Source organism: Sitodiplosis mosellana, unplaced genomic scaffold, assembly GCF_009176505.1.
Source record: "Sitodiplosis mosellana isolate CC-2019 unplaced genomic scaffold, AAFC_SMos_1.0 Smas_scaffold_76, whole genome shotgun sequence".
Classification (NCBI taxonomy): domain Eukaryota; kingdom Metazoa; phylum Arthropoda; class Insecta; order Diptera; family Cecidomyiidae; genus Sitodiplosis; species Sitodiplosis mosellana.
Window position 1 is genome coordinate 235,751 of NW_022595318.1, and position 13,451 is coordinate 249,201.

Below are 13,451 nucleotides of genomic sequence, written 5' to 3' on the forward strand. Positions count from 1 at the left end.
TGCTCTTTTGTCGTGTGTTTTTTTTTTGTATTGCAAACCAATAAAATGCACCGAAAAAGGCAATCCAAAGCTGTGCGATCTTTATCGGCGTGAATTTGAAGTGATGCACGGCATATTTTTCGATTAGATTTATTTTTTGCGATAAAAATCTTGAAATGAAACCAAAACTGGTTAATATTTGAATAGATTTTTTTTCTATCCCGTTCCTTGTTGACAATGTGGTTGTTTGGCTCGTGCTTTGGCTTGTGACTTTGCATTACGTAACGCATAATTAAATTTTAATAAAGAAAAGAGAAAAATAAACGTATGTTAACGAATCAAAATCGTTATTTGAATCATATATGAACCACGTAAAGTGGAACTGTGCAACCGTTACAATCGATTTTTAGGCATTTGGCTCGTTGATTTTTGTGTGTCACGAATGCTGAGCCGGAAGCAAATCATTTACTTTTTGAATTTTGGATTTCTCCCTCTTGAAATTTGCTCGTTGATCAGCCAAACAATAAAAAAAAACCACCGTAAAAAACATTGAAAATCAACCCTCAGAAAAAAAAACGGACGCGATATCCGGCTTTCTGAATGATTTTTTTATTCATACATTCGTTTAACCTGTGCATTGCACATAAACTCTCGTGCACTAGAACCAATGCCAACGATTAAAACGGCTCCGTTTTTCCCCGATTTCAATATTTGTCGGCCGCTCTCTATCTCAACAGCACAAGCAAACGTGTGCTGTTTACAGTCCACACATATTCTTTTCCCAATTCGTTTTATTCACCTCTTTGAATGATTTGCATTTGACTTCAACGGTTCTGATAATCATGGCGATAAATAAAGTGTAACAGTCATTTTTCTGTTGTTGTTGCACGGCTGGCAATGCGTTCAGTTCCGTTGGAAATTATTAAAAATGCATATGGAATTTTGATCTCATTCAATAACCAACAATGAAAATTTTAATGAAATAATTTGCGGTTGAGCACGATAAACGTATTTAAAAAGTGAATACGGAACGAAAAAAGCAATTTGGGTTTTTGTGGTGAGCTAGTTTTGTTCGGTTTGGTTTGGTTTTGCCAGAGCATTTGTCTTTGGTTTATTTAACATTGCTTTCAGCGTGTCTACAGTTTGGTCCTTTTTCGGATCCGATTCACTGAGGATATTTCCATATTTGTCAGTAAAATAGCACTTCGAAAGCATACGTTTTTTTATGCACCTGTTTATTTATTTAAATTTTTGTAACGTTCGCTTCAGCGTACAGCACGGAAATAACAACAACAAAAAAAACAGGATACAAGCCTGGCGGGCATTTAGTTTCGTGCAGAATAGAAAGCGAGACAAAATGAAATAAATGTGTTTGAAATGTAGATTATAACGAATCAACTAAATTTATCAACGCCTGTAACGAATATATCACGGATGGCATTGAATTAGGCGTTTGAAGGCGATGATGCGCCTCTACAAACTCTAAATTTATTGCATCAAGTGACTTAAAAACCCCAAAACATTCAGCAATTATACATTAATATAGCCCATTACGGAGCGTTGTAATCGTGTGCAGAAAAAAAACACGTTTCAAATTTGTAAAAACATGATATCTCTATTAAACCTCATTCAACGGCGATAAATTCACTGCCTTTTCACGCAGCCCATCCCTTCAAAAGCCATTGACTTCAATTCATCTTTTATCTCAACGCGTCATGACAATCGTTTCGCTTTCATACGTTGCCTCAATTTATCACCGCATGCGTGTACACTGTACACGGCTGATTTTTCTCTGTCGTCATACTACACACAGACGCCAGAGTTCACCCCATCACAAATGCGCTCGCATATTATTGTAGTCTGCGCAACATTATGAAATTGACTCTCTCCTCCCGTAGTTTGTTGTCTGTATGCATCTGTATGCTGCCCATATTACACAGTTGTTTTGTTGTTGCATGTGGAATGTAATAGCGGCGTGTGATGGTTGCAGCATTTTCTGCACCGATTTTAACGAAATACCTCATTGAATGGATGCTCTATTGTGTGCCATTCATTGAAAGGATGGCATTTCAATGTGTGAATTAAACAATTTCAAATGACATCATCACCCCTATCACGTACACACCGTGTTGAGCTAATAGACGAAAAACCAGATTGACTGCGATCAATGCATTTGTGAAAACGAATCGTGTGTAGGTCCAGCATTTACAATTCACAATGAGTATTCGAAATGGAATGTACAATTTTGTGATAGATCCGAATTTGAATTTCTATTGAAAAGGATTGATGTAATGTCATTACGGAAAAAAGGGTGGAATTTATGACAAGATCATTTAAAATTTTTTTGCCCCGTTCATATTCCATTGTGCCAGCAGTAGCAAGCTGTTTAGTTTGGAAAACACGGACCACCGTGTAATATGAATGTCAACTGATCAATCTAATCCTCGTCTCAGGCATCTTTCACTCTCGCTGTTGCATCGCACTTTTATTATTATGCAAACAAAAGTGTGGCCAATTCAATTTATTATTTATCGGTGTGTGTGTGATAGACGATAAGTAATGGGATTCGGCACACGCTTACAAATCATTTCGTTCGTTCGTTGCAACTCGTTCACACAATCATTTCGTGCAAATGCAATGCTCATGTTGGAGAGTTTAATGGTGTCGATGTGCAAAGGCGGTGAAAATTAATGCATGTCATCGATACACATGCAGACGCTCCGCCACATTATCGAAGGACATAATGAAGCATGATGGCTTAAAATTACGTTCGAAATAATTGGTTACATACATGTTTGATTCGATAATTTTTATCAATTTATCGATTATTATATTTGCTACCATCGAATTTGGTTGGCATCATACACGCAGATGCGTTTTTGGGAGTTTTAAGGGTTATTTTCACGGTGCAGTTCCCAACCAACGCCACTGTTCATTAAATAAACGGGTAATTTCGATTTTATTTATGATTCCGTTCGCAGGACGGTGAATCACATTTCCGGGCGTCAGAGCCGATTGGGCGATTTATCAATCCCAAAAATGCACGAGATTTATGGCATGTGGATGGAATATAATTGAGATCGTGCTTTGCGAGTATTAATTATATGTTGATTTGCCATATTCTGTAGATTTTGAGAAAGTTCGTTAGTGAGCCAACGACACGTTACTTGATAAAGTTTTTTTTTGGCTGGGTGTTGTTACTGTTATTTGGTGATTTGTGCATTAGCAGTATATGGTTTTTAGTCAGCTTTTCCTCTTCGATCGGTGTCATTTAAAGAATTGATATATGTGCATAGCCTTGTCACAAGAAACCTACTCGATTTTGTGTGTGTGTGCCGTTTGATGGCGGAAAAATATCGATGTTGCCTTTTTTATATAATAATTAGATAGTGCAAATGAGGTACGAAAGAAAAATGTAGTTACCATCAAAAAAATCACCATAAATCAATATTGATACAGAGTTGAGCCTTCACTCTGCCCGTTCGATCGTCGGTGTTTGCGCGTGCGGTACAGAGCGACAACAGAAAATCAAATCTTGTGGCCGAGCCAAGCTTGTTCATGTACGTTGAAATCGAAAGCACACAATATGCCGCAGAAATATGATAACACACATTAGATTGGGACAAGAAGTGATGTCGGAATATGGCACCACAAGAGCAACAAATGAATTCGAACGAGAAAAAAAAACACACATCGCGTATGATTTCGCGTGTATACCAAAGATTTTGGATTGAGACTCACGATGAAGTGGAAATAGCGTGATCTGATCACAGAGAATTGTAGTCGAGAGAGAAGAAAAAAAAGAGTCGAGAATTTGCTGATTCAATGATGAAAATGAAATGTAACAAAAAGGCAGAGAAAAAACGGTGCGCGCACACGCAAATAGTGTGAAACGAACAAACGAATGGCAAATATTCAAGTGCCATGTATCGCTTGCATTGAGCAGTTACACATATATATGAAAATGATACAAGACACGAAGCAAACACGTAACAACAATATCGTGTGTTTTTTTTCTTCTCTTCTTAAACCATTGAAATCGAAGGAGGAGAGTGAAGAGAGCGCGCAGAATGAAGAAAAAAGTGTCCAGAAAATGACAAAACGAAGAAAACACATGCGCACGGCGGTCGAATAAGGCGACCGCGCACAATTGCCACAAACTAATACTAGATCCGTATATTCATGCCAACCGAAATGCATTCATAGAGTTGGACTACGACAACAACGACGACGACGACGATAGTTCAAGAGTGATATATGGTTATCGCATAAAATATATGTCGGATTGGTATGTGGGATTTGGGACACAATATGTAGACTGTGAACACATTTTACGATTTCATTCAAATGATATCTGTTGCAAAACATTTTTGCTTTTATTATTGAAATTGAAAAGATGGATGCAGATGTAATGCATTCGGTTGCGAGGGAATTTCTCGAAAAAAAAAATGTAAACCAGAAACGGAGCAAACCTCCGAATCAGCAACAGAAAAACACACAGAGCCACACACACACACACATGAGCGACACATCGGCTCTAACGATAAAACGGCAAACTGCAGCGAAAGAGTAACAGTCATCGTTGTTTTTCATTTTTATATATGTATTTACATGTGCGTTGTCGTCGGTTGTTTTGATTCTCTTTTTGTTACTTTCCTCCGCGATCGCCGTTCCTTGCTCAACGAGAAAAAAAACGTCATGCATATTTTGTGTGTGCAAGAGTATGAATTTTCAATTTTATTGTTGAAAAAGAATACTCGCATGCAGAGCGTATGTGTAACATGGTCCATTACGAGGCTAAATCACAATCTATGGTATAGAGAGAAGAAGCTGAAAAGAGGTTCAGGCAAAAGGCGCAAAAGCAAACAACACCAGAACAATGCAAATAAATAAGCATATTTCACTGGCGCGTTACCAAACGAAGAAACCAGGCAATTCACATTTTGTCTGCCATTTCAGGCCCATACATAATAGAAACCAATTTCGTGCTTTGACCGCACAACACAATAAATTTGATGATTCGGTTCTTTTTTTTCTCTCCGTGTGTGTGTGTCGTTTGACTTGTCTCCAAGTAAAAACGCGGGCACAAAGAAGACCGAGCCGAATGCAGCGCTCTTAAATGCGAATTAACTAAATCATCATCCGTTGTGCAAACAGCGTTGTGTATGCAGACATGATTACCGAAATGACATTTACGCCGTCATCGAAATGCGGAACATGAAAATGCCTTGCAAAAAGCGTTTGAACACTGTACACTTTTCCACCCATTTACAGAATCCCAAAAATAAAATCTATTTGACTTTTCCGTTCGTCGTGTTTGCCAAAATATGGTTTATTTTGTGTTGAACACATTTACAATCAGATCAGTTCCGATCAATATCAATTTGTATTGAATGTGTAGTGCGTGAGGGATATGCGTCAGTTAGCTAAAACTGTGTATTTAAGCATTGTTCCAACGAATTGTATGCGAACGAGCGAGAGAGAGAGAGAGAGAGAGAGAGAGAGAGAGTGAGAGATTATTAGCAGTTGTTTATTTAAACCGACTGCTCGGTTGTATCATTTTCACGCGAATAAACACCAGACAGCATGAAACACAGACGCTTAGAACAGAAGAGAGAGATATGACACATAATGAAAACGGTACGACATGTGTGCGAGATTCAGAAGCCAGAAGAATGACAGACAAAGAAGAATGAGATATTGATCAGCAGCAGAACTGATGACAATAAATTTTTTTTTCCCGGTGAGTGTACGTTCATTTATCGACAGAATGCCAAATCCAAATCGAATCGATATATCGCTGGGCGCAAAAGAGCAATAGCACGCACACACGATTACGATAATATGGGATGATGTTAAATTGAGATATTATTAAATCGAATCGATGCCGTAAAGTAATGGATTTGTCAATTCAATTTGTGCACAGAGAGTTTAGGTGTGCGGATGGGTGAGAGCGTGACATAATGCATGAACTGATTAACTCGTGCTCATACACACACACACACACACACACACACACACACACACACACACACTCGTTTATAGCTAACACAATACGAATGGGTCAAAGCTTCTGTTGGTATAGGGGCAATTTATCTACTATTTTTCTTTTTTTTCTGTCCAATCGCCTCCATGGGATGCTTCATTGAACGCGTGCCAAACCATCGAAATCGGTTATTTCATTTTCGAACATATTTCGAGCAATTGTGGTGTCATTTCTGATCGTTCAGTCGATTCGTTTCCTCATTGTTGTGGTTGCGTTCGATTGAACCATCCGTTCGATTGAACCCACAGTGACATCGGGTTTCGTGTGTCTGATGCGCGCACGAGCTATTGATTTATAATAGAGGATTGTATTACGTATATTTGGATTTCATTTTCCATAGTGGCCTTTTGTCATTCATTCAATTTTGTTCAACAGTAGTGAACAGTTTATTTTTTATTTTTGTTCCGAATCAAAAGATTCAACTACAATTTTACATTTCTTTAAAAACAAACCAACCTGTTTCTTTATCACTGTTGTCATAAAACATATCTCTAAGATTTAAAGGAACTTTCGATGTGAGCAATAATTCATCGCCGGCTGGAATGTCACGTAAAACTTCGTACCATATCTAATTGGAAAATTGAACAGAATAAAATATTTAATTGTAAACTTCAAAAGTTCTTTGTTGAATGAATATTCGATTTATACTTACACATCCAGTGTGAACGAAGCAACACTTAACATTTGCTTCATGATCAACAAAAACGGTTTTCATTTCCTTGAGCCATTGGATCAATTGTGGGACTGGTTCCAACCATCCACTAATGCCTGGAGCTGAGATTATCTGAAAACGAACAAAAATTCAAAATATTTAAAAAAAATCATATTTCGAACTAAAACTTGAGGTTGAACTAAAGCGAATGGAGCAACGAATTATAACAGTTTTGTTTCAGAGTGGTTTGTGTCAAAGCTACGGTTGAAAAAAACTTTTCGATGGAGACGGTTGGCATAAGTTATGTCTATGGTCTGAAGTGTTCTACACTCATAATTTCTTCAAATGTTTTCAATTCATCAGAAGTGAAGATGAAAAGAAGGAAGAAAATAAATAGCATAGTGTTTGATGTGAGAATGTCTGCAGTATCGTCATTGGTGTCCTCTTTGATTATGTAATACGTTGACGATTTAAAGTTCCTCATTTTCAATGTATTTTCGCCTCTTTTTCCATATGCGACGATCGGCGGTATTGAAGCAAAGCGTAGAATGGCTATTCGTGGCGACAATAATTCATTCACGCCAAACAGTGGCAGTCCACTGACAATTGCGACAGACAATACAGAAGTATGTACACAACAACAGGGTAAGAAAGACTAGATAAACAGCCAAACGGAATTCGATTAGGGTCGTTTGTTGGTCATTTCATGTCTTCTTACTTCAAGAATGAGGCAAAAGAAAAACGAAAACATTCAAATTAAATGACCATAAATTTCGAAATAGTATACGGCGCGCTGTAGGTAGGCAAACGATTGGCACGATGAAAAGCGAACAACACACAGGACGGGCAAAATACGCATGGCATGAAGACAAATAAACGTTGAGTATTATTGTGCATGCGTTTATCATTAACAATTCGAAAAATTAAATGAATGTTCACAAGCATTTGACTCCACGGACATTTCATTTCATTTTCGGTCTTTCTCTCTCACTCTCCTGCTCGACGCTCGCGCTGTTTCGACACGAAAATAATTTATCGCTTCTATACGTGTAAATACTTTATGTGAATTGTCTTGTCTTTTTGCCCATTCGGCGACTGAGACTGTGCGAGCATACATTTCCGACCACTTTTTTTCATTAGATCTGTGAGTAGCTGTATTTGACCCCAAGACACATAAATAGAGTATTTGCTACGAAGAAACTGGTAACAGATAGAATGAATGTTAAGAGCGTGTAATATGTTTCAATATCCTTGTTAAAAGGCTTGTAATTCTGTTTACTTAGCCGGTTATTTATTATTTTAGACAAACACTTGGGGAATGGACTTTGAAAGTGTTATTATTTAGTGGCTCACAACAAACTCGAATATCGATTGCTGTGGACAGTTTCATTCGAATTCTTCCTTCCTTCAAATTGAAGGCTTCAATCGTCCAAAAGGTTGTCTTTCAATCAGACGAAATACTTTTAATTATTATTTTTAAAAAAATCGCTCGCTACTTTTACAAAACTCGTGATTTTATTGCGTCCATTTCGTTGCATAATTTGCATGCGATTATGTACGTCATATCAAAAAGGGCAAATGTTTTAATGAAAAGGTACGAAATAATTTGTGGCCTGAAACATTTGCTTTGATAGTATAGTCATCGCAGTTCAACGAAGCGATCTCGTTGCAGTGTGCTCTCGAGTCGATGCCGATTGTACAGTGACTAACAGAGTAGTCATAAAAACGATTAAAATATTTGAAAATCTCGCGGTTTTTTCTCTCTCGAACGAATTTGTTACGTTTTTTTTTCTTCTTTCCAACAAAGTGCGTGTTTGTACAAACGACTTCACTTGGAAACTTATATTTTTTTGTTGGTATTTGTTGTGACTTTTGCTGTGCACAGATTTTTTTTCCCTTCGCTACTCTTGAAATATTCTTTATGTTTGTGCAGGAGAGCGTTTTGCTACACGGTGCACAGTGAAATGCAAGCGATAAGAGAAAAATGAAGTGATCTTCAGTTTTTGTCTGGTTCGTTTTCGTTTGCATTTTCGTTGGAACGGCGTGCTTCGAACACCGAATGAAGTGCCCAATAAATTTCGGAATAACAAGATACGGTTGGCTGATTACAATAATTATGTGATGCCACTGTGTGGATGTGCGAGTGAATCAAATGGGCACGTTTATGCTATCACATTTTGGCTCGTTTTTCCCTTTCGGCTGTGTCGCTGTCGGTTTCTTCTTTGCAATGAATCTGATTATATGCTTAGGAATTAATTGAGTGGGTTTTGTCGACGCAATCGGTGTCGATTGGTGTTGATATTTACTCTTGATTGTTTATTATATTTGACATTTTTATGATGCACAAAATGCAACGCTGTGCACGTAATGTGGACAGGAATTTGCTGGTTACATGTAAAAAAAGAGAGACAAAAATAACCATGCCATTGAGATACAAAAACTGCGTACTCGCCCCGCGATTGGCAAAAGATAAAAGCGTAACACTTAATTTAAAAATACATCCGCGCGAAATGAAGAGAGGCCAAAACAATGGACGGCGATCGTTAAAGTGGTGCAAAGAACTCATTGTAACGCCATAAATTTGGCATTTAAACGCAACACTTCATAAAAGTATGAAAAATTGCATTTAAATTTGCGAAAATGACGGACAAAAATAAGGAGAAAAAACGATAAAGAAAAGATCAACGGAAAGCGTGACACTTGAACGCGCATCGCTTCTGTCACGCACCGATGTTTTAATTTTACTTTCGTGTGTATACACAAAACTCCGATAAAATATAATGAGTAGTCCTTCGGAAGAAATGCATTGCGATGTGACCAGAGTTAGTTGAGGTTTGACAAATAATTGCCGGTCATTTGAAAGAGTATTAAATGTTTAATTATGTGATCGACAGCCGACCAATAAAAAAAATAACGTCGCACACAAAAAAATCAGTTCGGTTGAAATTGAATTTACTTCATTTGATTAATGTGTGTGCCTTCCGTTCTCCATTTTCAGAAGAAGTTTTCCATCGATCCATAATGTCAACGGCAATAAAATCACGCAGACATTCGATGGTTCACATCTTCTGAGTTATTCTTTTGGTGCTCCGTTATGACTTCATTTTCTTTAAAAAAAAAAATATTGTGAGTCAAAGACCGATGCATTCAAAATATCATTCTTTTTCTTCTCTTCGATTGTATTGAACACAGTCATTTAGCTTGTCCAAGCGTTTTAATTATTGCCTGAAACAATCGCATTAACTTCGATTTTACGACTTTTTAGAAAGTAACCGTCGTCTCCTGTAGACATACGCAGTGTGTCGACAGAAACGAATATTGTCTGGGAACAGATCTGTTGAAACTATCTTCGCTTGGATTTATTTTACGACAAAAATATTAAGCGTGTCCATTCTTTGGGCTGTGCATTTCTCATCCATTCTGTGAATCATTTTCCAAGCAGTTCATTTCATTTTTTTTATTTTTTCAAATTTTATTTTCATTTCAAATTTGACATGAATACATGAAATGATGATGCGAGTTCAAATAATTAGACTTTGGTTGCAGCAAGAGATCGTTGTCCTTCGAAATGATGCTAATTCAGCGTTAAATTGAAAAATCGGTTTTATGACTCTATGACGCGAAATAAAAATCTCATTGCGCTGAGAAAATGTCACATCAACTGGAACAATTCAGTATACAAACATTTTTTCATCTCGTTTCCACCAAAAACGGAACATTCAATAGAATAGCCGAGAGAGTTGCGAGATTTTATCTGTTAATAAAATGTTTTACAATAATTTGGCAAATTGAGTGTACTGTATGGTTACTGTTTTTGAAACAGCGAATAGTTAAAATGAATTATTACGACCGTATTACACATGTAATCATATATCCGGAGTAGTTGTTTATGTGCATTACAACACATATACAGCCCGAAAAGAGTGAGCCGAAAAAACAGAACGAACTATTTTTGATGAAGACATCTGTTCATAAGTATACTTTTTTGGGGCTTGCATTCCAAAAACCATAAAGAAAAGAAATGGAAGCGATTTTCTTCGTGCTCAATTAGATTACAATGCTTTGCCCGTATTTTTTTTCGTCTTCTGTGTGTTGTTTTCTGTTTGGACGAGGAATAGATGACGGCAAAACAGTTCTTCTTGTTATGGCTACTATGTAATTTTCTGCAATATAATAACACCCAAGCAATTGTTGTAGCTCAATATAATCTTTTGTCAGTTAAATGGTCGACGCATATTCGCAGAAGTTGCGAACAAATTATTACCTTGAACCTATTAAACGAAGAACCAAACACTCTCTCTCTCTTTTTCGGATTCAATGAAGATAAATCGAATGGAAAATTGTGGGAAAAACTTTTCTTGATTCTATTAATAACGTAATATTCGAAATTGATTTGTCATTTTCTTGATGGAATGAAGAATAATCGGAGATTTGAGATGAAAAAAGGGGGTAGTCAGAAGGTCATTGTTTAGTCGTATCGTCAAGCACACGTTATCATCGTTTGGATGTATCGCACGCACAACACAAATATGAAATTATTATAAAATTAATAGCAGTCGCTTGTAAGTGGCGATTGAGGAGGGTTGCAGCTACTGAACGAATCGAGGGGGAATATGTGAACTATTTCACATGAGGGTGTACGTGAATAAATTTCATATTACTTCGTGTGTATACATCATGTTTTTTTTCTTCATTGGAACATTTGATAACGGCTTCTTCGAATTGATAGTCACTGTATTATCAATGGAAGCATTTCAAGAATGTGATTCAATTTAAAAGTCGAAATTATTCTCATCATTAAATACGTTATGAAAACGATAATTGTTGAAGAAAATGTTTTATCACATAAATGATGTGTTTAAAGTCAAAGCAAGGCATTTTCTAAACTAAGCCCATTAAAAAAGACAAAAAATCTGAAGGCTTTGTTGTTGTTACAGTAAGTAAAGCATTTGTGTGTTTGAGCATGGCTCATCGCATTCTAATTTGGTAATCGATTGAATGCAGTCAACTGTCTATATTGTGATCGTACAGCATATGCTGTTACGTCATTAGACACAGGCGCTGTGGTTTATGATCCTTTTCACTTCAATGAACTCATCGGCAACTTCAAGCGCCCGAAAACAGTTTGTTCGTTTCGGCTCACCCAAAACCTAAAAACATTTTATCATCTTCATAATTTGAAACAATAAATTATAACGGAACATTGTTGCACTTGACATCGCACTCTTGCTGCCGTCGTCGTCACACTGACAATGCATTTTCAGCTTTATCCATCATTCGTTCCATTCCATTCTGTTCGGGTATCGTTCTTATGCGGCCCGTAATTATGAGAATATTCAATTAGACGGGAGATATATTTATGGAACAGCGATAAGCACTTGACCTCTACATTATGTGTGTTGTGTGTATGGAAAACATTGCTGTTGAATCAATCGACAGAGCAGCGTGGTGCATTAGGTTTTTGATGATGGAACGATTCCAAACAATGGCATCGCATTCACGCTAATAACTAAATCAATTAGGTCTGAAGTCATGAAATGATTTGAAACGATGAGCGGAACATTTTTGTGAGAAACGTCTCCCACAAAACAACATACTGACGTAGGTGTCAATGACTCTCATACTCCAGTTGAGAATGGATTGATAGAAAACCGTAATGCTGATCTTTTTGTGAACTATTCACCACAGAAAAAATACTTGAGGTTTCAAGTGTGAAAATATTTTGCATTTTTTCCTCCAATCATTGAGCAACATTTCGAACGCAAAATGCGTGGCCGTTTCATTTTTTTTCACATTCAACTCCTCTTCAATCCCATGATGTTTGCCATAAACGAATGATTAGATTACACACAAAAACACTATAAAAGCAGCGTGAAACGACTTAAGGCAATTTCCATGTACTTGTGTCTGTTCGATGGCTACGCTCTCTCCTCGCACAATCATGTCTCTTTTTTTGCCTTCATTCTAGTGCTAATGCACATTGAATGATGTTGTAATAATCTGACATTGCCGTACTTTTCGTGGGCTCGGTTTTTACAACTGAATTTTCGCCTCGCTGTGCGTCGCTCTCTATTCATGCTCGGGTTCCCATCTATTTGTGTGCAATATGCTCTGCATTAGGTACGCATCACCGATGAATAAACGATAAATGTTCCCTCTCATTTTATGAATGCGTGTTCGGGATACGGATCCCTGTTTGCCATATCGTATTATGTACACTTTTGTGTTTATAGTCGGTTGGGTATCGGATATTCAATTTAAACGATTTTCACTTCTCGCACTCAATTTCAGTATGAATTGTGTGCATAGCAGAGCGCACGGCTATTTTTTCTGCTCGTCGTTTGGGGATGATTGTCGTCCGCACGGAGAAGTTACAACACAATATCAAAGCAAGGCACATCAGGATTTAATGAATCAAATCAAAATGTTTTGCTCTTCCAGTGGTTTAGTACGATTTTTTGGGCCCATGATGAATCGTTGTTTGTATGACAGTTTCAATGGAATAAGTAGCCTATCATCGTACGGCGCAATATCACTCAATTACACCCAAAAGTGGATCTATTTGAAAAGGATACTCCTCTTCCGACGCAAATGGAATGAATTGTGAAATCATTGCGCATTGAAAAAATGGTGGAGACTTTTTGCTGCCAGAGCACATCAATCAATGATGAGCGAACTTGCCGAGCGCAATCTTTATCGAAATTGTTTTTTCTTAACATTTTGCTTTTGCACAGAGACAGAGAAAAAAATGAATGCAGTGACACAAAGCCATTT

The 13,451-nt window shown here is 37.3% G+C and overlaps 1 protein-coding gene across 2 annotated transcripts in view; it reads right to left on the bottom strand.

Moving 5' to 3' along the window:
* Positions 1 to 13,451, bottom strand: part of LOC129570744 (transcription factor hamlet-like) — a 78,746-nt gene that overhangs the window by 19,954 nt on the left and 45,341 nt on the right. For both annotated transcript variants that reach the window (XM_055450448.1, XM_055450447.1), the window contains exons 4-5: positions 6,678 to 6,809; positions 6,482 to 6,593 (exon numbers count right to left, since the gene is read on the bottom strand). In XM_055450448.1, coding sequence (XP_055306423.1) covers positions 6,482 to 6,593; positions 6,678 to 6,809 — 244 coding nt within the window. The remainder of the gene's footprint in view (positions 1 to 6,481; positions 6,594 to 6,677; positions 6,810 to 13,451) is intronic.